The sequence below is a fragment of the Eptatretus burgeri genome, chromosome 11, assembly GCF_056783735.1.
Source record: "Eptatretus burgeri isolate ZD-2024b chromosome 11, Ebu_testis_v1, whole genome shotgun sequence".
NCBI classification, from domain to species: domain Eukaryota; kingdom Metazoa; phylum Chordata; class Myxini; order Myxiniformes; family Myxinidae; genus Eptatretus; species Eptatretus burgeri.
Genome location: NC_140971.1, coordinates 62,422,320 through 62,449,819, shown reverse-complemented (window position 1 = coordinate 62,449,819; position 27,500 = coordinate 62,422,320). Strand labels below are relative to the sequence as shown.

Sequence of the window (27,500 nt, the reverse complement as noted above, 5' to 3'; positions counted from 1 at the left end):
TGACATACATTGATGATTCACCTGACCTGTGAAACACCAGGATGACATTTTATAGCTGGGTCGAGATTCGAACCCAGGCTGGACACCTTAGAGACGAGTGTGCGTACCGTACCTCAAGGTCATCTTGTTAGTCAAGTCGTATCTTAATACACTATTAAGAAACAAACTGCAATTCTATGGTGTATTTATACATTAAAAAGGTAAAAATATAAAAATCACAAACAATAATTACCTTTAAAAGAGTTTAAAGATGAATTCTGGACCAATTTTATCTCACCTTACACGAGTGTATTATTTCATTATATTGGGTTAGAAAAAAATCGTTTTCATAATTTTTATCTGATTTCATTCCAGATTTTGACATAATTATTGAGGCAATGAGTTGCAATCGTCAGATATGGAATCAGATTTTGAATATCAGCTTTTCATCAGCCGATATGATAATCTTGCCAAGAGCCAATCACATTGCACATAGCCTCACACAGACAATCAGCGTAACAGTTAATGGATGAACGGACAGCCATCCTTGTCATATATATACATATATATATATATATATATATATATATATATATATATATATATATATATATATATATATATATATATTAGGGTTGTCCAAAAAAGTCAAAAAAAATAGAATGTTGCTCCACAAGCTTAAAATTATTCTAATATGATCCAATAACGCGCATAAATTTTTTTAGCTTCATCGGAGGTGATTTAGAGGTCGCTCCATATGACGACTTTTAGTCTCATGACTTGAATAAATTAGGGTATGGTCAGGTACGATTACGGGTATTTCTGGATGTCTGAGGTGGAAATGGAGTGCATTTTCGAACTCTATGGGGTCGATTTACTCTAAGCAATGACTGCACCGACATTGAATTCACTACCATTTCGAAAATATGACCAAAAACAAGATTTATTATGACTGGAGTTGAGTAACTAATCCTACTCATTTCGATATTTTCTAATCTATAATTAATTTGTTGTCCGTCTAAACATTTCTTGGAGTAAATCGACCCCACTGAGTTCGAAAATGCAGTCCATTTTCACCTATAGTGGGGCAACTTAGCATAACAATTGTGCATTTTGTGAGGAAAGCACCAAATTTGGCACACTAGTAGCCTATCATATTATGAACAGATTTGGATATTGGGCCATCTCAAAATTTTTGATGGCAGTGGAAAATGGCTGCCACAGCCATCAGCGGCTGAATTTGAGATGGCCCAATATCCAAATCTGTTCATAATATGATAGGCTACTAGTGTGCCAAATTTGGTGCTTTGCTCATAAAATGCACAATTGTAATGCTAAGTTGCCCCACTAGTTGTGAAATTAACATAATTTACAGCAATCCTTTAAATTATATTATCTTTTGGGAAGTGCGTGCGTGCGTGCGCGTGCGTGCGTGCGTGCGCGTGCGTGCGTGCGCATAAGGGAGTTGGAGAGTGTATGCATGAGGATAATCTCATTGATAGTTGCTTAAAAGTCCAAAAGAGTCGTCATTGGCCAGTTGTTGATTTTAGCTTTTGCAAATCTATACTTGACCATTACATACACATGTACTATGCAGTTGTTCTGTTGGTTTGTATAACAGAATTAGTTAAATTGGTGCTAATTGTTGCAGCTAGGTCAATTCGTTCTCAAAGTATAATACTATGCAGGACATAATACCACTGGGACAATCCATTTCATTTCAAACTGTCAACCTCCAACACCTTCTGAGTCTCTTCTTGTTGATGGGGTGGAGTGGGGGGGGGGGAATTCAACAAGCCTCGTCATCCGGTTCATCACCATATGGACTGAACCTCCCATATCGTGAAATATTGGTCTACATAAACCGTCTTGGAAAGGAGCCATCTGATTCTCATCTGGAGTTCATCCACTTTCCTCTTCACAATCCATTCAACAGTTAATACCAAACTTCGGGTGGAGAGGGGTCATTCCATCTCACCCTGACGTGTTAATGTGGAAATAACTCATATTTCCAGTTTCAATCCTTACTAAGTAAATGTCCAGCTTCAATCCTCACATCATGACAAAGGCAGCCATGATGTAAGTAAACATTAACAGCACTGGCAGATTGCCTGCTTAAGCTTGTGTTGCCATCTATAAGCTTTGGTGAGGCTCCATGGCCATTCTTTAAATCTTTTGGCTGGCAAACGAAAGTTGGGATTGACTATCATCAACTGAGAGCCAACTGGAAATCCTGACACATATGCTGTGTTATCTGTGCAGTGCTGTTTCATATTTCTGGTTCATAATTATGAGGTCATACTGAGAACTTGCCAAAGGTCGATTTTGAGGAGTGTACTTTTCTGTGGATGCCGCTCGTTGCTTGGCAAGCTCGAGGATTAAAAGCTCCATCTTAAAGGCTTCTTGGCCTTTTACAAGCACATTCTCGGCCTTGTTTTGAGACCGTCACGTTTACCTGATTGGATCATCATGATACATTCATTTACCCAGCTTTCAAGGAAGGTCTTTCAAATATTTCAGGGTGTTTCTGGTTTTGGTGAGGAACGACCCTGATCCGAAATTTTCTTTTTCCTACATGCATTACAAAAAGTCCCGCTAACATGAAAGAAACAGGAAGATACATCACAGTCGACGTGGATCTGCAGGATTACTGCTTTAGCCTGTCCATCACTCTGCCTCTGATTCTGTGTAAATGTTTCTTTTTATTGTATGCATGATCGAGGCTCATGGAAGAGATAGAACAGAATGGAAGGGAATAAAATGGAAAGGGGTAAACATGAACAGTGGAGTAGAAATGAGAGAGAATCAAGGTGTGGGGGACACATGAGGTGAATGAACTGCACACAAGCTGAAGGAAACACACCAAGAAGAAGAAGAAGAGGAAAGTGGGAATGAAATGGAAAAGGAACAAACCAAGCAACAATGAACAAATGAAAAGAGAGTGGGGGAGAAAAGGAAAAAAAAACCCCACAATAACCTGGAAAAAGGGAGTGCTGAGGAATGGAGGCATTTGTGGTAGAATATATCTTGAGCTGTTGTTGGTTGCATCATTTTCTGGACGTGCAGCTTTGCTGCTGATGCAGTGCCCCTGCTACTAGTAAGCTGGTACTCATTGTGCTATCCTCAGAAGGATCATAGCTGAGTCAATAACCCACCTGGTGTTATTTCAATGATATGACAGAGGCTCGAGCTCAAGACCTTAAGCCAGTCACCTTAACCCTTAAGCTAACACAAGGTTTACATCATGAGTATGGATGGTGGATTACCTGAAACAGCGGTGAACAGCTCTCTTGAAGCCCTGGAGGGAAGAATGGGACTGAACAGACTCACGAAGTTGGTTCCATAAGCAAGAGAAAAGAGGAACAAATAAGTTGAGGTGAGCAGTGAGCCTGCATTTTGTAGTTTAACAAGGAGTGGGTTTTTGGCAGATCGTGTGCACCCTGTAGAAATCTGGGAGGGACAGAGCAAAGAGAGGGCAGAGGATGCAAGACCAAAAAGGAGGTTGGAGAATACAGAGTGGCCACCAACCTGTCTGCAATGTAAAAGTAACAGGCCCAGACACTCAGCTTCATTGTGGTATCTCCAAATGACTTTGAGGGCCTTGCTTTCCATGGCAGGAAGAAAGGCAATGTGTGAGCCGGCTGTGTCAGCCCAAAGGAGAGAGCAGCGCTCCATCATCCTGTGAATGAAGGCCTTGTAGGTTGTCAAAGATTTAGATTGGTCAAGGAAACTCCTTGCATGATGGAGAATGTCCAGTTGGCAGCTGGCTTTGGAGGCCATCTTGGAAATGTGGTCTATGCAAGAAAGACCATGGCTGATGGTGAGGCCCATGAATTTGAGTAACAGCCTCTTCCAATGGTTTGTTTTGGAAATAGGTGGGATGGTTTGCCAGACAGTCCTTTTGGAAAGACAGGGTGAGTGCAGGATTTGTCAGGATTGAAAGACATATTTCAATTGTTGGACCAGTTCCCGATTATATCAATGTCTGTGGAGAAGGAAGAGGCTGCTGCTTGCCTGTCTGAATGATAGGAAATAAAACAGCAGAGGGTGGAATCATCAGCAAATAGATAAGCAGGACTTTCCAGGGAACCAGAAAGATGGTTGAGAGAGATGTGGAACAAGACTGGGCCCAAAACACTGCCTTGGGGCCCTCCAGCCTTTCTAGGGAGAGGACATGAGAGGATCCCATTAAGAGCTACATGTTGAATATGAGAGTGGTGGAAGTAAGTGATCCATGAGAGGTGGTGTCCTTGGATGCCATAAGCAGAAAATTTGGAGATCAAAGCAGGGTGCCAGACTGTATCAAATGCCCGAGATATGTCCAGATTGATGGCACTAATGTCATGTCTGAGATTAAGGGCTTCTACCCATTGTTGGGAGAGTCGAAGCAGCCTATGCTGTGCAGAATGACCTGGTCTGAAACCAAACTGATGATCTGAGATAGGCCGTTGGAGAAAAAGAAGGATTTCATCTCAACTGCAGTGATAGATTCCATGAGATTGCTTAAAATTGGAAACAAGCTCATCGGCCTGTATTTAATAGTATCCGTTTTTGCACCATGTTTGTGTATTCTCGTGTTGTTGGCTAACTTTCAGGCAAATGGAAACTGACCCACAGAGAATTATTGAGTGAACAGAGCAGAAAGAGGATGAGAAAGAATAGCAGAGCAGGTTTTTAGGACACGTGCAGCTGTCATCTGGGCCTGTTGCAGAATCGGGGTCTAGGTTTGCGAGAAACCTCTCCGCATTCTCAAGTGGGAAAGACCGTATCCAGAAGCAGTTGGATATGAGAGGGTGTGAGTGGGTAGGTATCGGGAGTGAGGGTTGGGTGCACGAGATTTGGAAGCAGAATTGAAGCATTTGGCTTTCTTAATAGGAGAGTCAGCTGTGGTACCATTTGAAGTGAGGGAAGGGATGGAGGAGGATCATGCACCAGAGACTGACTCGACAAGCACCACCTTGAGATCTTTGAAGAAGGAGACAAGTTTGAGAGGCCAGATGTTGTTTTCTGGATTTCTTGAGAGTGGACACACACTTATTCTGGCCTTTGTGGAGTGAAATGAGGTTGCCTTCAGTCAGATTTGCCTTCCGGAAAGAGAAGGCAAGTTGGTTGGATGTAAATGCTTCACCATAGGATTCTGTGTACCAGGGATGAAAGGTTAGGGATGATAACTGCAGACAACATGGTATAAATCTCTACATAAGGGGAAGCAAGCTTTTGTGGAAGGATTCCCAGGCAGTATTCCTATCAAGAGAGATGGAAATGAAGGATCAGTCTTGACATGAGAGAGCAGCTTGCAGTCCCTGCCAGTCAGCTTGAGTGAACTACCAGACTCAATGGTGCTGAGACAGCTCTCTGACAATAGCCAGAGAGATGTTCCATTCTATTGGGAACCATACTCTGTATCGAGCATTGGTGCTGCCAAAGCAGTCTCCTGGGTATCGGGCACAATCATGGACAGGTCACCACTCTGATGCAGGATACTCAAATGGCTCAATCATTCCAGCAACCTTGTACTCATTTTGCCAACCTCAGAAGGATGACACGCTGATTCAACCCCACCTGGTATTAATTCAATGGACGCGGGATTTGAACTCAGGACCCTGGGATTTCAAGCCCACCACCCTAACCATTAAGTCAACACCAGACAAAGAGATGTTGATTTTTCACAAACACATTATCAGATGAACTAATTGGAGCATAAGAGGAACAGGAGACATTATTAGGAAAATTGGTCATTACCAAATCCAGAAGGGGGATGTGCCATTGGGAGAAATCTGGGTCAGAAATTTCACCGATTGCGTGAGGCTCATGGACTCAAAGAAGTCTTTGCTGCAATGCCATGGATGGTTGAAGAGGTAGAACACTGGCAAATGGCATGGTGACAGTTGAACTCACTGCATATGAAAAAGAAAGAGTTGGGATGGAGAGAGAGAGAGAGAAAGAGAGAAAGAGATATAAATAGTCATCCCTGTTCGGAGGATGGTGCTGCACACAGACAAAAAGGAAGTGGTTGTGAATGGGAAAGTGCAACCAAAGGTACTCCTGTGGTTTAAGAGGTAGATTGGTCATACATGGACAGTGGGAAATGGAGTTATTGACATAAACTATAACTCTGCACCGGAATGGGGTTTAGACCTGTCAAATCGGAAAAAAAACAATAGTGATGGGGAGGGAGAGACACTGAGGAATCAGGGACATTGTGTGGGAGGAAGGATTCTATTAGGCAGATGTCAGGTTTACCAGTGGCAACTGGGATTGAAAGATCTGTCAAATTGGAGCGAAGACCTCGTATGTTTGAGGTCCATGGAGTTAGGGATGTGGGAGGATGCACTATTGGCAGGGAGTAGGGAAGAGGTGGAGGAATCAGTAGAGGAGGAGGTGGGAGGATGTGGAATGGGATGTGGGGAAGCAGAGAGGGGGACCGGATGCTGGGGAAACAGAGATGGGGTGGAATACTGGGGGAAGCAGACATGGGGCGGGATGCTGGGGAAGCAGAGACGGGGTGGGATGCTGGGGAGGCAGAGACAGGGTGGAATGCTAGGAAAGCAAAGACGGGGTGGGATGCTGGGGAAGCAGAGATGGGGTGGGATGCGAGGGAAGCAAAGACAGGGTGGGATGCTGGGGAAGCAGAGATGGGGTGGAATGCGAGGGAAGCAGAGACAGCGCGGGAAGCAGAGACGGGACAGAATGCTGGCGGAAGCAGACATGGGGCAGGATGCTGGGGAAGCAAAGATGGGGTGGGATGTTGAGGAAGCAAAGACAGAGTGGGATGTTGGGGAAGCAGAGATCGGGCAGCATGCTGCGGAAGCAGAGACGGTGGGATACTCTGGAAGCAGAGATGGGGCGGGATGCTGGGGAAGCAGAGATGGGGCAGAGAGTGAAAGAAGCAAAGAGGGGGCATGGAGGAAGCAAAGGTGGGAGGAGCATGGGGTGGATGGTCATGTAATCGGGGGATGTCGATCAGGGGTTTGGGGAGTTTCAAGTGGGTGTAGAACCCTGGTGTGAAGATGACATGAAGGAAGGTACTGACTTGAGCGAGTTTGTCACCATCGTCCCACATATACTGAAACGCAAAAGAAACTTACCACTTGTTTGAAATGTAATAAAATTGTAACAGTTCAAAATAAAACAAACCAACAATTGCTAATTGAAACATTGCCATTTTATTGATGACATGTCAAGTTTTTGACCAAGATACACCATCTCATAAGTTTGTTCTACAGTACAGAACAGCACAGGGTGCAATGTCAGTCCCCTTTCAATAGCGTGTGTGGCCAGCATTGTTTTGGATACAGGCAGTGCATCGTTGGCGCATACTGCCTACCAGTCTTTGGATGGATTGCTGCTGGATTCTGTCCCACTCAGTCCTCAATGTCTGAAGCCATCTGACTTTGGACCATCTGCCTGTCCTGCCTTGCAGTGGTGACTCTTGTCCTCCCTGATCGAGGTCTGTCATCTGCGGAGTTGTGGAGGGTGTCTCTGTCCACCAGGGCCTATATCATCTGGTGTGAACAGTCAAGGCGACGTGCCACTTCATGGTAGCTCAATCCGCCTTGCAGTATGCCCAAGGCACACTGCCGTTGATCCCTTGACAATCGTGGCATGTTGATTGAAATGCCCATTTTGCACTGGCCTTTTTAAAGCAAATATCAAGACGTCACGTGCAGCTCATTAAAATCATCCTGTACCCCTTGGCTAATCAACGACAGTCAAAACAGCTGTTCAACAGCTGTGCTATGAAGTGACCATTGAAGGTTCAAGTGACCATCCGTGACCGTTTTGTCTGACAGTGAGGACACCATTGTCCACAAATAAGTTCACACATTTACTACACGCAGTGTTATTGTTGATATTTGAGGGTTTAAAAGGTGGTAAGTTTCTTTTGCGTTTCACTATATTATACAAAAATGGTTGGATTTAAAGATTCCAATGGCAGAGAGATGAAGACAAGCATCAGCATTGGGATGGCAATGATGATTAATGGCATGAAGAAATACAGTACTACATGAACATTATTGTGGATGAGGCACGAGTTTATGGGTCATCCAGTAATAGAGAGAAGGGGAGAATGGACAGAAGAATGGGAGAAAGGCATTTGGAATCAAGTACGTGGGAAGATTGAATATTTTTGAAATTGCCATTTACAAAGGTTTAAATTAATGGAGTCAGAGGGGAGGAAGAAGAATGGAGAAGATGAATGAATGATTATTTATTAATGGCATTTAATTAATAGCTTATCTGGAATTACAATTCCAGATAAGGTGTTGTCATCATGCACCGTCCGTTTATCCGTCTGGCCGTCCGTTCATCCGTCTCCCATTTTGACTTCTCCGGCCAAACCACTGGGCCGATCCGGCTGAAATTTGGCAGCAAGGTTCCACTCCTGTTTGGTAACGGGGACTGCAAAGCTTGTTCTGGTCACTTGGCTTTAATTAGGTCAAAATGGCAGACTTAGTAAATTCCTTCAAAAATCTTCTCCAGACCCACCAGTGAGAATGTTCCCAAATTTGGGCTGCAACATTAGGCCAGGGTAGGGATGTTAAATATTGGAGGTCATGCCAATCACGTGACCAGAAGTGTGTCAAAATGGCGGTCACTTAAATTCCTTCAAAAATCTTCTTCTCCAGACTCACTAGAGAGAATGTTCCCAAATTTGGGTTGCAACATTAGCCCATTGTAGGGATGTTATATTGCGGAGGTCATGCTGATCATGTAACCGAAAGGGTGCCAAAATGGCAGACATAATAAATTATTGTGAAAATCCATAAATTCCTTCAATAATCTTCCTCAGACCCACCAGTCAGAATGCTTCCAAATTAAAATTTTCTTCTCATACCCACCAGTCAGAATGCTATCAAATTTTGGTTACAGCATTAGGCCAGGGCCCAGATAAGCTGCAGGTCCAGTGGTCCTATTTTAGCTTACACTATCGGTCAAAAGTTTTAGAACACCCCCATTTTCCAGTTTTTACTGAAATTTAAGCAGTTTATAGTTTCAGTGTACTCTGAAATTAAAGCACAGACCAAATAAACAATTGCAGATAAAAAAGAAATCATATAATCGTTTTGTTGAACAAAATTTAATCCAAATTTTTTACTCATAAAAGTAGTCACCTTTTGCAGATATAACAGCTGAACATACTCGTGGCATTCTTTCTACAATGGAAATCAAATATTGTTTGGAAAGTTCTTCCCAACACTGTTGCAGAGGTTCCCACAAATGTGTTGCACTTGAAGGTTGCTTTGCTTTCAACCTTCTTTCCAGTTTGTCCCAAACCAGCTCGATGGGGTTTAAGTCTGGAGACTGTGCTGGCCATTCCATGATTTGAAGCCTACCGTCTTGTTCTTTTCTTCTAAGGTAGTTCTGACATAGCCTGGAGGTATGTTTTGGGTCGTTATCTTGCTGTAGGATGAACCCCTGACCAAATAGGCATAGACCAGAGGGTATTGCATTGCGCTGCAAAATGCTGTGGTAGCCCTTTTGGTTCAGGGTGCCAGTCACTCTGTGCAAGTTGCCGAGTGGATCCAGCAAAAGAGCCCCAGATCATCACACTTCCTCCTCCATGTTTGACAGTTGGTGTCACACTGAGGAACCATCCTTTCGCCTGCTCGACAGCGAAACTTGACTCGACGGCGGACAAAAACCTTGCGTGGTGAACCGATGATTTCAAATTTTGATTCATCGTTCCATAAGACCTTCTTGCAGTTTTCAGTAGTCCACTGGCAGTGCTTCATGGCCCACGCAAGCCTCTTGTTCTTATTTTGCCATCTTGGCAATGGCTTTCTTACTGCCACTCAACCTGTCAAACCTGCAGCTCGGTCTTCTCTCCACAGTTGAAACTGAGACTTCCTTACTTCGACCAGTGTTCAGCTGTGCTTGAAGCTGCTGTCCTGTGAGCTACTTATCACGCACGCTGTTGACTCTCAGAAACTTGTCTTCTGATTGTGTTGTGGCTTTGGGTCTGCCAGACCTCTTCCTGTCAGAGTTTCCTCCAGTTTCCAAGTGCCTTTTGATGGTGTAAGAAACTGTACTCACTGACACCTTGGCTTACTTTGCAATTTCTATTAAGGAAAGACCGACACTTTTAAGGGTTATAATAGTCTGTCTGTCTTCCTTTGTTAATTGTCTTTTTCTCGCCATTATGATAGCAATATACTACTTCCTGCAGTGCAATATTGTCCAAATAATGCTTCAGAGGGTGTTGCAACACAGTCTGTTCCAACACTGCTTTTTTACAGACAGAGGGTTTGTAACTTATTAATAAAAGTTGGAACACCTGTAGGAATTGTTTGCATCAACTTTCAAGGCTTAATTTACTTCCATTGCTGCAGAACAGCTGCAGTTGCGAACCCATTAGTTATTCCCTCAAAAGGGCCTTTTTTAAGAACTGAAATTTACATTATTTTTCAGTTTTTGGAAACCTAAACTTTTTTTGTTACCTTTGGCAGTTTACTGCTTGGCTTTGTATCATTTCCTGTTATTCACTGGACTTGAACTGCTTAAATTTCAGTAAAAATTGGAAAAATGGGGGTCTTCTATAACTTTTGACCGGTAGTGTATCTGGAATTAGGATTCCAGATCAGGTATTGTCATAATGCACCATCCGTCTGTCCGTCCATCTCCTATTTCGACTTCTCCGGCCAAACCGCTTGGCTGATCCAGCTGAAATTTGGCAGCAACGTTCCGCTTCTGACTGGTAATGGGGATTGCAATGCTCATTCTGGTCACTTGGCTTTAAGTAGGTCAAAATGGCAGACTTAGTAAATTCCTTCAAAAATCTTCTTCTTCAGGCCCATCAGTCTGAATGCTACCAAATTTGGGTTACAACATTAAGCCATAGCCCAGATAAGCTGCAGGTCCTGTGATCCTATTTTTAAAAAGTAATTTTAGGTCGTTTTGAGGAGGAACAAAGGAAAAAGGGAAAGGTTTTGAGGCAGGGTCTAAAAGGGCAGGTTTAACGTGAGCAAAATGTAGCTAGACGTGGGTAAGGATGTCGAGAATGTGGTCAACAGAATGTGAGATAAACAAACAAAACGTTTTTTGTAATCTTTTTAAATTTATTTTTTAATTTTTATTCCTGCAGGTAAGATGGTTGGGTTAGGAAGGGTTAATGGAGGAAACCTGGATTCACGTGGGAACACAAAACATGTCAACCCAAAGGTGGTATGTGGTATGTGAAATACGGGGGGTGGGGGGTGGGGGTGGGACTTTTTATCGTCTCGTGAATCTTTCTTCTTGTTTTGCCTAATTCTGTTTTATTTATCAGGGGGAAATGAATCAGCAGCCATTGCAAAGATATACAAGAACTGTAGACGCAAAGAAAGGCATTTCTGCCTGTCTAGTCTCTCTTGCATCCTTACTTGGGACATTAAGCAAGATGCTCGCTCTTGGATATATGATAATCTTTAAAATCCACCAAATAACAGCACAACTTAATTTTGAACTTGACTTTTGATTTAATTTCAGATTGCCTATTTACAAATTACTCACAATTTTTATTTTTTGTTAGGGTTAGGGTTAGGCATGTGTGTGTGTGTGTGTGTGCATTCATTCACTCTGTCTAAAGTAAAGTAGGAAGTGCTAAAGAATATGCCCAAAATATTTTTTGTTGTTTTTCAATCCATCAAAAGACTGTGAACACCTTTTGTCCTTTTGTCGTTCTCATTAATTTAATTTCAGAGTGTTTTATGTTATTTGGATTGGCTGGATCTCTTCGACTCCATTGAACTATGTACACTCACTGTTGAGCTGTCTCGCCTGGGTTTGAATCTTTACCCAGCTGCAAACTGTCACCCTGGTGTTTCTCATGCCGTGCGAGGCATGAATGTTATGTGCTAACCATTGGAGGTCATTAAGCCGGAGGTAAATGGTAGATGTTAAAGATCCCCACAATGCCCTTTGAGAAGAGGAGGCAAGTTATTGCCGGCACCCTGAACAAATTGCAAACTCTTGAATCATCAGTCGAGTATCCTGTGGCGGTGTGGCGACCTGTCCAGGATTGTTACCCTTGCCAAAAGACTGCTTTGGCAGAACAGATGCTGTGTGTGTGTGTGTGTGTGTGTGTGTGTGTGTGTGTGTGTGTGTGTGTGTGTGTGTGTGTGTGTGTGTGTGTGTGTGTGTGTGTGTGTGTGTGTGTGTGCGCGCGTGTACACACCATACAGAAGTGGAAACACCACCAACCCCAACCCACAAGGTTTTCGGTTTTATAAAGGTTTTAGTTAAAAGGTTTTAGAATTTCTTGGACTATTGTGAATGTCTTGTTCTGAGAACAAGTTAAACAGCCTGCTTAATACTGAGAGATTCATTGTTGGAATGTCCAACAGACATTGGTAATTTCTCATGATACACTAATTGTAGTGTACACCATCAAAGTGTTGATCTGTCATTTACCTCCTATTGCAGACACCAAAAATTGTGGATGCACTGAGTGACAGCATTCTGAGCAGCCAGAGACCACTTCATCATCACCTTGCTGCATTTTGTTTGATGCATTACGAAGGCAGGTATTTCTACACCATTAGAGGTGTTACCTGCTCAAGGATATTTTAACGTGGCAGTGGATAAACTTGCCAGGACCAGTAACATTTACCTCACTGTTATTTTATTGTTGAAATGATTGTTTTTAGTTGGAGTGAGTGGCAACAGTTGTGCTCGCATCAAACAATCTTACATTAGCGTTATTTAACCAGTAAATGCTAACCTGAACACTAACATTAACCCAAATCCCTGTTTGCTTTGGCTTGTTAGCACTCACATCTGAACTCCTGGCTCATGATGTGGGGACCTCAGATTCAAATCTCAACTCACCATATGTTTTCGTCGATTGGAAACTAATGTCCTTGCAATTTGTGTTAAAGTACACTTATTTGTATAAATATATTTGTCCTGCATGTGATTTATGTACAAGCTCCTCCATGAACTTTACGCACTTAAATGCTCTCCATTTTATTTTGGGGAGAGCAAGGGAGGAGGGGCGTAAGGGCATACTGTAAGTGAGCGACTCTGATTCAACATTGACATTGCTTCAGCTGCAAGGTCTCCAGATAGATAAATGTCACTGGTCTTATCCTCAATGACTCACCACTGAGTTGTCGGCGCCGCACCGTTGTCACCGCCAAGTCATTGGCTCCACGCGGCGAGTCTTCATCCCCACTCCAGTGAGTCATTGACCCCACTCTGGCGAGTCATCGTCCCCACTTCGGTGAGTTGTTGGCATATCAGAGAATTATCAAAAATGTGTCATGGAAAATAATTACAACAGCACTCTATGGTGATAAACTGCCACCATTCAATGATCCTCCACAACTTAGCATCATTGTGCCATGGAAGTGTTGGAAGTGAAGAGTTATTATTTTTTATTTTTTTTTATCAGAGAGAGGCTCCTGGAAGAGCAAGGTAAAACTGACAGTGAGACAAACATAAAGTGAATGAATGTGCAAGATAAGAGGAAGGGGAAGAGTTGAGGAATCACTGAAACCAGCAAGTAAGATGGTTGATTGAGGAAAGGTTAATGGGGGTACTAAAGCTCAAGGGACAAAATTGGGATGAAAAGAGATGTCGATGCACTGCTTGCATGAAGCCCTGGAGGGATGAGTAAGACAGAACAGCCTTTAGAAGATGGGTCTATAAACGGGAGAAGTGAGGAGTGAGAGAGTCGAGGTGTGCAAACAGCATAGATTTTAAAATTTTAATCAGGAGGGGTTTACTGGAAGAGCACACACATCCTGGAGTTGAGAGGGAGTGTCAGAGCAGTCAGGAGCAATATCAGAAAACTGACAGTAGAAAACTGAGAAACCACCAACTTGCATGCGATGTGAGAGAAACAGACATTGTGATTTGACCTCATCGTGGGAGATTCCAACATTTTGAGAGCTTTAGATTCCACATAATTCAGAAGAAATATATGTGATGCTGGGACACCAGCCCATAGCAGAGAGCAGTATTCCACTTGCAGACAACAGACAAAGGCCTTGTATATTGTGAGTAGCTCTGTTTTTCCAAGGAAAGATTTGGATCGACGGAGGTTGCCCAGTCTGTGGCTGGTTTTGAAGGTCATCTCTGCAATGTGGTCAGCCCAGTGAAGGCCATGGCTCATGTTTAGGCCTTGAAGTTCAAGAGACTGAACTTCTTCCAGTGTATGGCCAAGGAAATAGATTGGTGGGTTAATTTTATGATTCTTCCGGAGCAATAGGGTGAGACTTAGGATGGTTTTGGTTGGTTCTTAATCTGTGGAGGGTTTCCAGTGCTGCATCTGTTCTCTGCTTCAAACATCATGTGTTGCTCTTCCACAAGCCTCGATCTTGCAGAGAAACAAACAAAAGAAAATAACACAACTCCTGAATGAAGAATTTGGGGAAGGAAAATATTGGAATGGGTTTGTTAAACTTCACTTCTCTTTGAACCATCCCAATTATTACGACATACTTCCTTGTTTAGTCTTTCCTTTGTGCCCCACGCATGTTGGCTCGGAGCTGCTGTATTTGTCTTTTTCTTTTTCATCTTTCCTTTTATCTGAAAAATGTCTTCATGTACGCTTCTTTCAAATTGCCGTTAAGATATTATTTATTTATTTGTTTCAATTTTGTCCTGTTATATCCTGCCATTCTCTGCTGCCGGCATGTTTTGATTAAATTAAATTGCTTGTGTTGTTTTTTTTTTTTTGTTAAAATCCCTCTATGCTTTTCTGTGTGCTTCGTGATGAATGATAATTATTCTTCTGTAAAAACTACTACCTCGCATTGTAGAGACGGCTCATTCCACAAATGCTGCTGTCCTTATGGAATGTTTGTGGCCAAGAGACAGTGACAGATTTCTTCTTGAATCTAGATCTGGAGGTCATGTCAGTTTAAGGGTGAAGTGTTACCTATGGTGAATTTTGCTTAAATGGGCTTCATTGTTATTGCATGCATCATAAAAAAGTCCATTTGAGACCGTGCTGTGTACAACATATCTCTCCTCGTAAAAATGGCAGCACTTTGCTGGGAAAGGGAGGGGGGGGGTGCAGCATCTCATGGAGCTAGTAAACGGATCTCAACATGTTGGCCTTATTTCTATGAAACCACAAGTTTGTAAAATATGTAACGATTTGTTTGGATTGTCTTGCTTTCCAATGCAATGCATGACATACATGATAAACATTTTTAGTTCAATGAAAATTTCAAGTGCTGTACTGTCTCTTTTTACAGCCTGCTTAATTTAGGGCTGTGTGGACAGGTTATCCATATGCCCCTTGCTGTATGATGCTTAAGGTGGATACATGTGATCGCATGCTATCACAAAACCAAGTTTGTAGCATTTGTTAACATTTGTTTCTTATCATAACTGTTGAGTAAATAACTATCGATTTTGACTCTGTACTTTTGCTGCATTACATTTTTTTTTACCTCTACCACCGAAGGTGAAGGAGGTTATATTTTTCACCCCTTTTGTCTTTTTGTCTGTTTGTTTGTGTGCGGGATAACTAAAAACAGTTGTTTACGGATCTGGATGAAATTTTGTGGACAGGTTGGGTGTGTGACAAGGACGAACTGATTAGATTTTGGTGAAGATCCGGATCCGCATCCGGCTACTAGAATTTTTAAAGTGAATCTTCACCATTGAGACAGCGCCAAAAACGATAAGGGGAATGATATGTCAAAAAGCTGCAGACGGATTCAGGTGAAACTTGGTGGACACTTTGGGTGTGTGACAAGAAAGAATTGATTCAATTTTGGTGAAGATCTGAATCTGGATCCGGATCTGATAATTTTAAAAGTGATTCTTCACCATTGAGAGATGGGGCTAAACTAATATATAGCACGATATCTCAAAAAGTTGTTGACAGATTTGGACGAAACTTGATGGACACGTTGGGTGTGTGACAAGAAATAATTGATTCAATTTTAGTGAAGATATGAATCCGGATACAGATCTGATAATTTTTTGAGTGATTCTTCGCCATTGAGAGTTAGGACTAAACTGATATAAAGCATGATATCTGAAAAAGTTGTTGATGGATTCGGATGAAACTTGGTGGACATGTTGGGTGTGTGACAAGGACGAATTGTTTAGTTATTGGTGAAGATCCGAATCCGGATCTGGATACGAGAATTATTTAATTTTTAAGGAGATTCTTTACCATTGAGGGATGGCGACAAAAACGATATAGTACTGTGTAACATGATATTTCAAAAATGTATTGGGCCCGATTATGTTGTCATGGATCAGGCATTACGTGGCGGAGGAATGCGCTATACCGAGTGCCCTTCGAGTTGATATTGCTTTTTGCTTTCGTATGCACTGTATATTATTGGGCTGGCAGGACATCTTAGATGTATGCACACTCACCTCTGAGCTGTTTATCTTGGGTTCGAATCCCAGCCCAGCTATAAACTGTGATGATGGTGTTTTGCATGCAAGGTGAGGAATCGATGTGTGTGCCGTCCTTCAGATTGACATTAAACTGGAAGGACCCGTATGTCTGCACTTGTCGTTGGTGGACATTAAAGATCCGACAGTGTCTTTTGCGAAGAGTAGGTGAGTTATCACTGGCGATTAACCCAAACGAATTGCAAGTTTTTGCGTAAAACTGCAGGTAGGAAATGGTTTGTTTGTTCACACATCGTGTGTGAATGTCCGTCTTCCGCTGTGATGGGTAATCACGATGATATGTTACCAACCATATTGAAACGGCACACCCAAACCAGAAAAGGGATTCTGACAATGTGCTTGCTGTATATGCAGATTTTTTTTCTGATACGCAGAAGTCTTATTGTGACAATATAGGCAATGTTGCATTATCTACGTTGATACAATACCACAATGAGGGCCATTACATATAGATAGATAGATGTACCCCGTTCAAGTTTATTTTCTTACCTGCGGTAAGAAAACCTTTAAGACTATATGTTTGTGGTTACTGTCCCGTGAATCGAGTTGGATCCCCAATGCTTTGCTTTATAGTGGCCGCAAGTGCAGTGCTGTCACAACATAGACATGGCGCCTGTTCCCAAAGCCATGCTTGCCATGTTTCTCTTGATTTTTAAGATTTTTTTTGAAGAAAGTTTTTGCTACATCCCAGTCGATGATGTTGCCAACAGCTCTGAAGATTAAAAAGATTTAGAGTGCTGTTTGAGGCTTGGCAAAGGCAGCAGCGGCTTGTTTTTGTGCTTGTGTTGTCCGTGGCTTTGATGGACAACATGCTATTGTACACGTCAACCGAACGCCAATCAACAATACTTTTGACCTTTGACCACACATTTACGTAAACCTTCACCCTACAATTAAATAAACCTTGCTCGTTTCACACTACATCTAATACCGTACAGTGTTAGTGTTACCTCTGAGATGATCACATCGTCGGTTACACAGTGGTGTAAGCAACCAGAGCCCTTGGGATTAGAATGTGCCATTGAATATGGAGGACATATTTATCGGTCATCCTTTATTTTACCGTTGGCCTTCGCACTGTAATCCACAATTGAAGTGTATGACACACATGACACCATGGAACAAGAAAATAATAAAAGACGTTGCAGATATTTTGGTTGTGGACAATGAAATGGAAACGCCAATGTAAGAAACACAGTAACATGCAACTAAGATGATTGGATTAGATCGAGTTAATGGGTGTAGAAGAGATCAGTTTAGGGATTGGGGATGACTTGATATGCAAATGCAACACCTGCTTGAAGCCCTGAAGTGATGGATGCAATAAACTACTTACAGAAGGCAGTCCCACAACTGGTAAATAAGAGGAACAAAAGAGTTGAAGTGTACAGTTGGTCAGCTTTGGACTTTGGGAGTTCAACCAGGAAGGAGGGGTGGGGGGGGTACTGGAATAACTCATGTGTCCTGGAGTTGGTGGCGAGAGCAGAGGAAGTGATATTGCAGTGGAGGTGGTAAAATACAAGCCACTGAACTATCTGAGATACGAGAGAAATAGGCCTTGTGCTTGTACTTCGTTGTGGAGATGCCAATAACATTGATATGCTGAGATTCCACAGATTCCAGGAGAGATGTGTGATGCTTGGGCCCCAGCCCGTCGGGGAGAGCAGTGCTCCATTGAGTTATGAACAAAGGCCTTGTAGACTGTGAGTCGCTCTGATTTATCATGCAATGATGGAGCATGCCCAATCTGTGGTTGGCTTTGAAAACTTGATTTGTGAAGTGGTCAGCACAGTAGAGGTCATAGTCATGTTTCTAACCAAAAGAACTCAGTGAACTTGTCAACTGTTTTTTTTATGTGAAGGAATATTGAAAAACAGTTGCTTCAACCATCACTTTACTGATGTTATTGCCCCTTTCCTCAGAGATTGTGCCTGCCATTGTTGGGATTGAACTGGTGAACACACCAGATACATTGTCATGTTTGTAAATCTGTTTGATTAAACTTATACCCTTCTCAATGATCAACCGGTGAGATCTACGACCCTCTGTCAGCCATGTTTTGTGAGCTAATCTGAAGAAAAGAGAAAACTAAATCGGAGCGTTCGATAGAAAAACGTTATTTTAATTCACAAATTCACAAACAAATTGGAAAATTTGCGAACTTTTTAAACATCACTGTTCACTCTTTAAAACGCTTTAAAACATCGTCGCTATGTTCACTCAACAGCTTTTATGAAGGATGAAGATGACCAAACCATTGACTGAATTTAAAGCTGCTGCAAGTTTTCTCCATTCGGGAATCTGCATCACATGCAGTTTCTTTCCCCCATTTTTGATTCAAGAAAATTGGCAATTGGTCCACGATGCCTGTGCTACACCCACGACAATACAACATACTGCTGCTTGTTCTTGGTAATTACCTTGTATATCGCTAACTCCTTGCGGGAATTTATCCAGGGTACCGCCACATAGTGTCTTGCTATTTTTGTAAGACCATGGGTTATTCTTGCATCTGCAGATGAAACAAAGAGGACAGCAGGCTTTTTATTTCCCCTTTAGAAGGATGGCATGCTCTGGAATGCAATGCCTACAACTGTCACAAAGTTCACTTTTCTCCATTAAAACCTATCTACCACTTCTTTGAAACATCCTGACTTTTTTTTTTTAACCTGGATTACCTCCAAGTTGCGCATTAACAATGTTTTGGCTCATGAAAGAACTCATGGCAGAGGGGAGAAGAATGTAATGCTTGATGACAAGGAAAACCTCTCATTTAATCTTTACCTTTCCAGTTATTTTATTGTTTTCACCTTCTAATTCTCTGACACCTCTATGTGGGACTGTCTACCTGATAATACTATGAAACTTTGCCAATGTAGGTATTAACATTGTATCTACGATTTTCCTTCAGAGGCATGAATGGCTGTGAAATCCCCAGAAACAGATGCAACATGGAGTTACAGGTAACACTCACAATACAATTTTTTTTACTCTTGTCAAAACATAAAAGGTGTACAAGTCAAATTTCTCCAATCTCGTATCCATAAAATTGCCAAAGGTAGTGCAACAGGAAGGAAACGTGCAGGTTATTTCTTCTCAGCCATTTAAAACCCCATTATGGAGTGTCTCTCTGCCTTTGGCAATGAGCACAGCTTGTATCTTGTCACTGACAGGCATTTTGTACCTAATTTTAAGTATATGGGGTAGATTATTCCACACTATCTCTTGCGCTGTGTTGATTATGGGTTCTCAGGCAGTGTTCCACGATATCCCAGAGTGGTTGATTGGGCTGGTCACTTCGGATATTCAAATTTTTCAAAGTTGCTTTCTTCAAACAAATTCCCAACAAACACTGTGCCTTGGGTTCTCTTTCTGGTTGATCTAAAGGCCCTCACCATAGTACTGCATTTGACATTGGTTTTGCACTGTTGTCCATAATTTCATCAAAAGACACCCTTCCATAGCACCGTGCTGGTTTTCTTTGTTTTTGGGGGGGGGGTGGTTCATGACAAGCTGGGGTGTGCTTTCCAAATACTATTGGTAGCATGGTGTCATTGGACTCCTTTACAAGACCTATGGACTATTCTCGTAAGACATCTGGTACAAATTAACGATAAAGTCACCGCCACTGCAGAGTGTCACTTCTTCGAATCCATCTCTGAGTGCTGATCTCGTATATTTTCCCTTTCATTGTTGTATTTACCTTTATGCTCATGTAGGATCTGGCATAAGTCAGGCACAATAGGATTTATGTTGTTTTATTTCATCCTTCAACAGCAAATTATGACATTTGCTCAGACTGTTCACCAGAAACGTTGATACACTTCTGAATTGGTTTCACATGGATACTCAAACATCCCGTAACATGTTGCCCTTCATCTTGGTTCACTTGGATCTCCTTCAGTTCCTTGATGTTTCCGTGACTGCGGACATACACAATTACCTCAGATCCCTCCCCCCCCCACTCCCACAAAAACACGTCACTTCATGAGTTCCGTTGACAATGCTGCTTGACTTTTGCTGCACTCCCAACGGTGATTGACTTTAGTCACACCCTGTAGACTTGTACGTGGCCGATAATGAGGTGTCACTTAAAAGGGTTCCATATTCCTTTGTGGGCATTGCTTAAATTGTCACTGGCTTAGCGATGAGACAGTTGTCATGATGAGGATAGCTGTGGAGCTAGTACCTTTATAACCAGAAGTCCAACGGTTGTATCGATATATTGAAATAAATAGTTTTAACATTTATGTTCAATAGTTAAAGCCTGTAAGGTGTTCTTTTTTACGTGGGTTGTATCAAGAGCCACAAGCTTAGTTAAGAATGTCCACCACACAAGGGACTTGTCATCGGCATTCTGTGGATCCAGTATCAGCAAACCGATTGCACTCCAAGCATTTGAGAATTTCCAGAGTCGCTGAGGCAGGGTTGCAATCGAAACCACACTTTGATGATAGCTTTTATGACAGGAAGTGCACTTTTAATTGTTTCTGCACAAACAGTCTGCAGCAGACTTGAGGGTGCAAACTGACCTGGCTACAGACTCTATACAATCTCAGTGGTGACCCTATTAATTCAATGGGATTAGTGATGTCATTTGAGAGAAGGCAAGATTGTTTTGACATTTAATACAGTGGTATTGTGTTACTGTGTTGGGTGTTTCACCTTTAACTTCCATGCCTAGTATATTTTATGCAAATCTCCATCCTGCATGTGAAGATATAAATGTTTTACACGATAATCGACTTCAAAAAGAAAATGCAGTTCAAGCGCATGTTCACATGAAATATTCAAATAGAATCAGGTTTGTGTTGAGAAGGTGCAACTGCTGTGACCAAATAGTCTGTGGCTATTGTTTTACCAACCCTAAAGATAAAATATTTTCTGTTGTTACAGCAACGGCCATCGTTTCTTCCACCGAAGTGCATACCGTCAGGTGGGGGTGACTTATGAACACTTATGGCTGCCTGTTATAATGGCTCCTTTTTTTTTTTATACCTTAATTGAAAAACGATACGGCTGGTATCTACTGCATGTATCGGTGTTGGCTTTCATTCAGATCTGTAAAGAAAAAAGGAAGAGAGTTATTCCTCACAAAGGTTCACTCACCCCATCTGATGGTATGAGCTTTCATATTTGTACTTTGATAAATAATCCTTATGAAAGTGAAAATCTCGACTACTTCAACATTCAAGACAGGCAACTTCGATATATATATATATATATATATATATATATATATATATATATATATATATATATATATATATTTTCCATAACATGAGTGATTGTTCTTTATAGTTTCTGTTCTATTATATTAATTAGAGAGTTCATAGAACATGATACCCCACACAGTGTTTAAGTGTTACTTCAATTTTAATAAAATAATGATTGTAAAGATTGTTAAATCGGAAGTTTTTCACAAGTTTTGGAAGTTTAGTGCTACTGAAAATGAATGCAGCAACAATTGGAATTGTGCATATTGCCATATCGGTGGCCTCCTCTTCTACAACAAAACGTGTCATGCCCGCTCATGCTCCGTATCGATATATAGCATGGTTTTTTGAGGTATTATGAAGGTGGTTTGTGTTCTGCAGTGTTTGAGTGTATAATTCAATTTAAATAAAGGTTTAAAGAGGTTTAAAGGCGTATAAATAAATCGATTCCATGTTTTACCCAGTGTCTATCACATCACCCAATCTAACATGTTACATTAGTTCTTTGTGCCTGTTGTTTGTGTCCTTTGTAACTAAAAACAGTAAGTTTCCTGTTTGTAATGATTTTCAATGTTCTTTGACTGCCTGGCAGACAGAATAAAATTTAAAAATCACACCTGTGTCCGAAGGAAGCGGTGCAGTTTGGCATTTTTAATATGAAATAGGCAAGGTCTACAAACAAACAAAACCCATTAGAATTACCTGTTAGAACCCAATAGAATTACCCTTTAGAACCCTCGAGAATTAAACATGGTGAGTTAGGTTCTTCTTCTTCATTTTTGACGGATGGATGGATGGAAGGAAGGAAGGACATAACAAATATTGAAGCGGCTTCACTGCTTTTATATCTCACTCCTCTCTGCGCATGTGCGATCGGGACGAATTTTGAGCCAAGGTACAGTAAAACGAAAAAAGTCTTCCCATTCATGTTCGGATTTGTGTTAAAAATCAAACATTCAATTGATATATGTTGTTCCTTGATCATAAACTGAAAAGACAGTTGGATGGACGGACAGGAATGAAACAATTGCTTAACCCCGCTTTTCACTTCGCTTGCATGGGGTAATAATTAGGAACCAGCTGTGCTCATGTTCATTGCAATCCATTTGGGTTTGTAAAATGAACTCAAGAACACTCAAGTAAAGTTCACCTAAAATGCAAACAATCGGGCATTGATGTGAGTTTAGTTCACAACTTTAAAGTTTGGCTCGTTTATAACAATTATTTGTTTTTATCCTTACAACTACTGTAAATGTAATAATTAACTCGAGAGTCGGGAATAATAATGGAAGTCCATAATCTTGACAAAGCTTCGGGGCATTCATGATAAGGCCAGAAACAAACCTTGACAGATTCCTACTCTGTCATAAGATACTCGAGTGAAAGTAACAGGAATTTGTAATTTGTTCAGAGTGCTGGCAATAACTCACCACCTCTTTGTGAAAGACACCATGGGATATTTAACATCGATGAACTACCAGTTGTGGCAGAGAGGACCTCTGGCTTAACATCCATCCAATGGACCCTGGACACATTGATGCATCGCCCTGCAAGCGAAACACCAGGGTGATAGTTTATAGCCGGGTCGAGATTCAAACTGTCTCAACAGCTATTTCAAGAGGCAAGTTCACATACATCTAAGCTATCCTGCCAGAGTATTCACCCCCTCAAAAGTCTTCACATTTTGATGCCACCTGAGCTTATTTCATGATGCTTTCAAATCAAACTTAAGAAATAGTCTTCACAAACGACTCAAAAGTGATAAAGCTAAAACAATGCGGATAAAATGTGAGTAAGTTAGTTTACCAGAGAAAATCAGATGGTTCTCAGTTGCGTAAATATTCAAACCCTTTGCCTAATTAACCCTAAATCAGTTCGGGAGCAAATTATTTGTTTGAATGGATACAAAATAAGTGTAATAGGTTTCACCTGTATGTAATCAGTAGTTAAATTAAAAATTAAACTCCCCCACTTATCCAAGGAGTTTTAAGGTGCAACTCACTTGGTCAACCAACAAGGCCAACATGAAGACCAAGGAGTTTTCCAAAGAAGCAGACATAAAGTGGTGGAGAATTATCATTCAGGAAAGGATTATAAGAATATTTAATTTATTCCTTTGAGTACAGTAAAATCCATCATTGAGAAGTGGAAGATGTATCATACCACTCAGACTCCAGAGTCTACACAGATCAGGTCGCCCATACAAACTCAGCAGCCGGGAAAGCAGGAAACTGGTTCAGGATGTCACTGTAAATCCAACAATGACTTTGAAAGATCTGCGAGGTTCTATGTGCGAGATGAGGGTCAGTATTCATCAATCAACAATATCCCATTCTCTTCACAAAGCTGACCTCTATGGACAGGTGGCAAGAAAGCCGCCATCACTGAAAAAGACGCATCTTAAAGCTCATATGGAGTTTGTGAAAAAGCATTTTAATGGTTCTGCAGGCATGTGGAGAAACATTTTGTGGTCAAACAAGACAAAAATTGAACATTTTGGTCTAAATTAAAGGGTTACATCTGGTGCAAGCCCAACAATGCACACCTCCCAGTCAACACCATCCCTATATTCTGTCAAGCATGGTGGTGGCAGCATCATGCTATGGAGTTGCTTTTCATCAGCAGGGACTGGCAAGCTTATGAGGATAGAAGGAATGATGGACGGTGCAAAGTACAGGAGAATACTTGATGAAAAACTGCTTGAGTCAGCTATGAATCTGAAACTGGGTAGGAGATTAACATTTCAGCAGGAAAACAATCCGAAGCACAAAGCTCAAGCCACACTGGAGTAGCTGAATAAGAAGAAAATAAATGTTCTTGAGTGGCCCGGTCAAAGTTCTGACTTAACACAATTGAACATTTACGGTGAGACTTGAAGATTACAGTCCATCGACTACTTAACAGAACTAGAGAAATTTTCACCTGATGAATGGGCAAATATTTCACAATCTCACTGTGTCAAGCTGGTGGAGACTGAACAAAAAAGACTCATAGCAGTCATTGCTACAAAAGGTGCTTCCACCAAGTACTGGCCTTCGGGGCTGAATACTTTTGCAACCAACGAATTTTGATTTGTACATATTTGACATGTCACCTTCAACTACAGGGTGCCCCACAGAAAACCAGGAAATTTGGTTCAGTTTATTTAAAACAAAAGCAAACTTAGATGTAGTGTAAAGCAAAGATACATTTTATTTAAAACAAAACAAAAGCAAACTTAGATGTAGTGTAAAACAAAGATACACTTTATTATATGTTAGTTTATTGATATGGTAAAATACGGCAAAATAAATCTCAAAATCTCAAATTTCCTGGTTTTCTGTGGGGCACCCTGTATAACAACGTTTAGTTTTATTTCTTCAGTTATGAATAAAAAAGTTCATTTGGAAAAATTGTTTCCACATAATTCGTAATTCATCTAAATGTGGCTTTATTAGTAGGGGGTGAATACTTTTGCAGGCCACTTTACATAGTCGAGGCTCGTGGAAGAGCCTCGTACACTGTACACTGAATGGATCAGGATGCAACAGGACAAAAGGAACACCAGAGAGAGAGGAGGGAAACACTAACATCAGTGTTGTTAGCCATCCAGGCACAAGTTGCATCCTTTTACTAGTTATTCTCTATAGATTGCTGTAATTGGATCTATAACCAACTGTGATATACAGTAGTACAACTCTCATATACCATCTGTCTATAATTCCAGCAATCTCTGTGTGTGTGTCTGTCTGTCTGTCTGTCTGTCTCTCTGTCTGCGACCGCCGTTTCTCGACGACCGCTGGTCCGATCTGATTGAAACTTGCCAGGAATATTACCGGGGACCCGCGTATGTGCCTTTTCAAGGTTTGATATTAATCGGACGAGCGATTCCCAAGTTACGGCCATTTTATTGCTTTTTTCAGTGTTGGAAAGGTGTATATATCGCAGCTGAAGTGTCGTTCCACCTTATTACCTTATCATGCCATTTTCCCCAAATATATCTCAGAATAATGATAACAGCATATTAATAATAATTTTTTATTCAGAATAATAGCTTTCCTAGTTTTCATCCACTGTGCATTATATATTTATATATATATATATATATATATATATATATATATATATATATATATATATATATATATATATATATATATATATATATATACATGTAACCTCACTCCTATCGCTCCGCGATTCTATCGTTCTTTTCCTCATTTAATACATTATCTTTCCCATTTACTCTTTTTATTTGATCTCTCTTTTTCTTTCTAGGACATATATATTATTATACTAACTTTTTAACCCTATTATAGCCCACCCACCTTCGAAAGGGCGGGTGGGGTTTTACCCTAAACCTTCCTTCACCACTTACCCTATCAATTCAAACCGCCTACTTTCTGCTTCTAAACCTTAACCCACCACTCAACGGTGGGTTTGATTTCCCTGATATTCCACCTATTTTCTTACCCAAAAACCTTCATACTCCCATTTACCACTTCCCAAATACCCTATCCTTTCCCTTACCCATTTACCAAACCCTCCTATTTTATATTCAATTTATTTTTTCCGCAGTAACTTAACCAATATTTTTAGCACAGCAAACTTTTAATACCAAGAAATTTTAGGATTTCAAAAATATCAAAATCGATCCTGACCCCCCCCCTTTAACCCCCCCCCGGGTCTCGGGTATCTCTCTTTAAAGATCTTTCCTTACTTAGGAAATCTAAGAACATTTTGTGCTCTTTTTTACTTGATGGGTGGGGGCCTGGGTAGGGGGCCCCCCCCCCAAATGGGGGGATATCAAATAATACTCTCCCTTTAATATATCTATCACTAATCCCATTCAGTTGTCCTGGTAGCATTACCGCTCTGCTTTCCCATATTATGCGGTCTTCATCGCTTTTCTTTTCTTCCTCACTTTCTAGCTTTTCGTAACAATTATTTCTCTGCGTAATCATATTATGCGGTCTTCACCCTCCACTTCGTTCTGCGTTTGCTTCTAGCCTTTCTAGTTTTCATCCACTGCGCATTATACATGTGTATATATATATATATATATATATATATATATATATATATATATATATATATATATATATATATATATATACATATATATATATATATATACACACACATCACCTCACTAACAGCCTCAGAGAAGCACAATAATTGGCAGTAATAAAAAGAATAATGTGATACAATGGCCAATGTCTGTCAACCAATAACGACCTATAAATTGTCTGTCAACCAATAATGACCAATGACAGTACACGGTGCTATGACATCACGAATGACATCACAATTAATGTTTATTTATTTTTTGTTTTTTCCCAAGGGTTTGAAAGCTGTTTTTTTTATTGTTGTGCTTGGTAGACATTTGTGAATACATTTACAGAGAGAGGGGGGAGAGAGGGGGAGAGGGGGTGAGAGAGAGGGGGAGAGAGAGGGGGAGAGGGGGTGAGAGAGAGGGGAGGGAGAGGGGAGAGGGGTGGGAGAGGGGGAGAGGAAGCGGGAGAGGGGGGCGAGAGGGGGCGAGAGAGGGGAGAGGGGGCGAGAGAGGGGAGAGGGGCAAGAGAGAGAGAGGGAGAGGGGAGAGGGGGCGAGAGAGAGAGAGAGGGGAGGGGGAGAGAGGGGCGAGAGAGAGAGAGGGGAGGGGGAGAGAGGGGAGGGGGGAGAGGGGAGGGGAAGAGGAGGACGAGAGAGAGAGCGGAGGGGGAGAGGGGGGCGAGAGAGAGCGGAGGGGGAGAGGGGGCGAGAGAGAGAGCGGAGGGGGAGAGGGAGCGAGAGAGAGAGCGGAGGGGGAGAGGGGGCGAGAGAGAGCGGAGGGGGAGAGGGGGCGAGAGAGAGAGCGGAGGGGGAGAGGGGGTGAGAGAGAGAGCGGAGGAGGAGAGGGGGCGAAAGAAAGGGGAGGGGGAGAGGGGAGTGAGAGAGAGAAGGGGGTGAGAG

The 27,500-nt window shown here is 41.6% G+C and overlaps 2 protein-coding genes across 6 annotated transcripts in view; one reads left to right on the top strand and one right to left on the bottom strand.

Moving 5' to 3' along the window:
• Positions 1–27,500, top strand: part of LOC147017216 (uncharacterized) — a 212,843-nt gene that overhangs the window by 72,918 nt on the left and 112,425 nt on the right. The window contains exons 3-7 of the mRNA XM_085846666.1: positions 12,385–12,481; positions 16,412–16,497; positions 17,967–18,053; positions 19,262–19,313; positions 21,247–21,286. Coding sequence (XP_085702792.1) covers positions 19,295–19,313; positions 21,247–21,286 — 59 coding nt within the window. The 5' untranslated portion in view covers positions 12,385–12,481; positions 16,412–16,497; positions 17,967–18,053; positions 19,262–19,294. The remainder of the gene's footprint in view (positions 1–12,384; positions 12,482–16,411; positions 16,498–17,966; positions 18,054–19,261; positions 19,314–21,246; positions 21,287–27,500) is intronic.
• The window catches only part of LOC147017217 (transmembrane protein 74B-like), a 56,199-nt gene continuing 48,791 nt past the window's right edge, over positions 20,093–27,500 (bottom strand). For 3 of the 5 annotated variants that reach the window (XR_015049400.1, XR_015049399.1, XR_015049402.1), the window contains exons 3-4: positions 23,730–23,852; positions 20,093–21,411 (exon numbers count right to left, since the gene is read on the bottom strand). The gene's annotated coding sequence lies outside the window, so the exon portion shown is untranslated. Of the gene's footprint in view, positions 21,412–22,996; positions 23,853–27,500 lie in introns of all 5 variants that reach the window. The other 2 variants (XR_015049403.1, XR_015049401.1) reach the window with 2 other exon arrangements.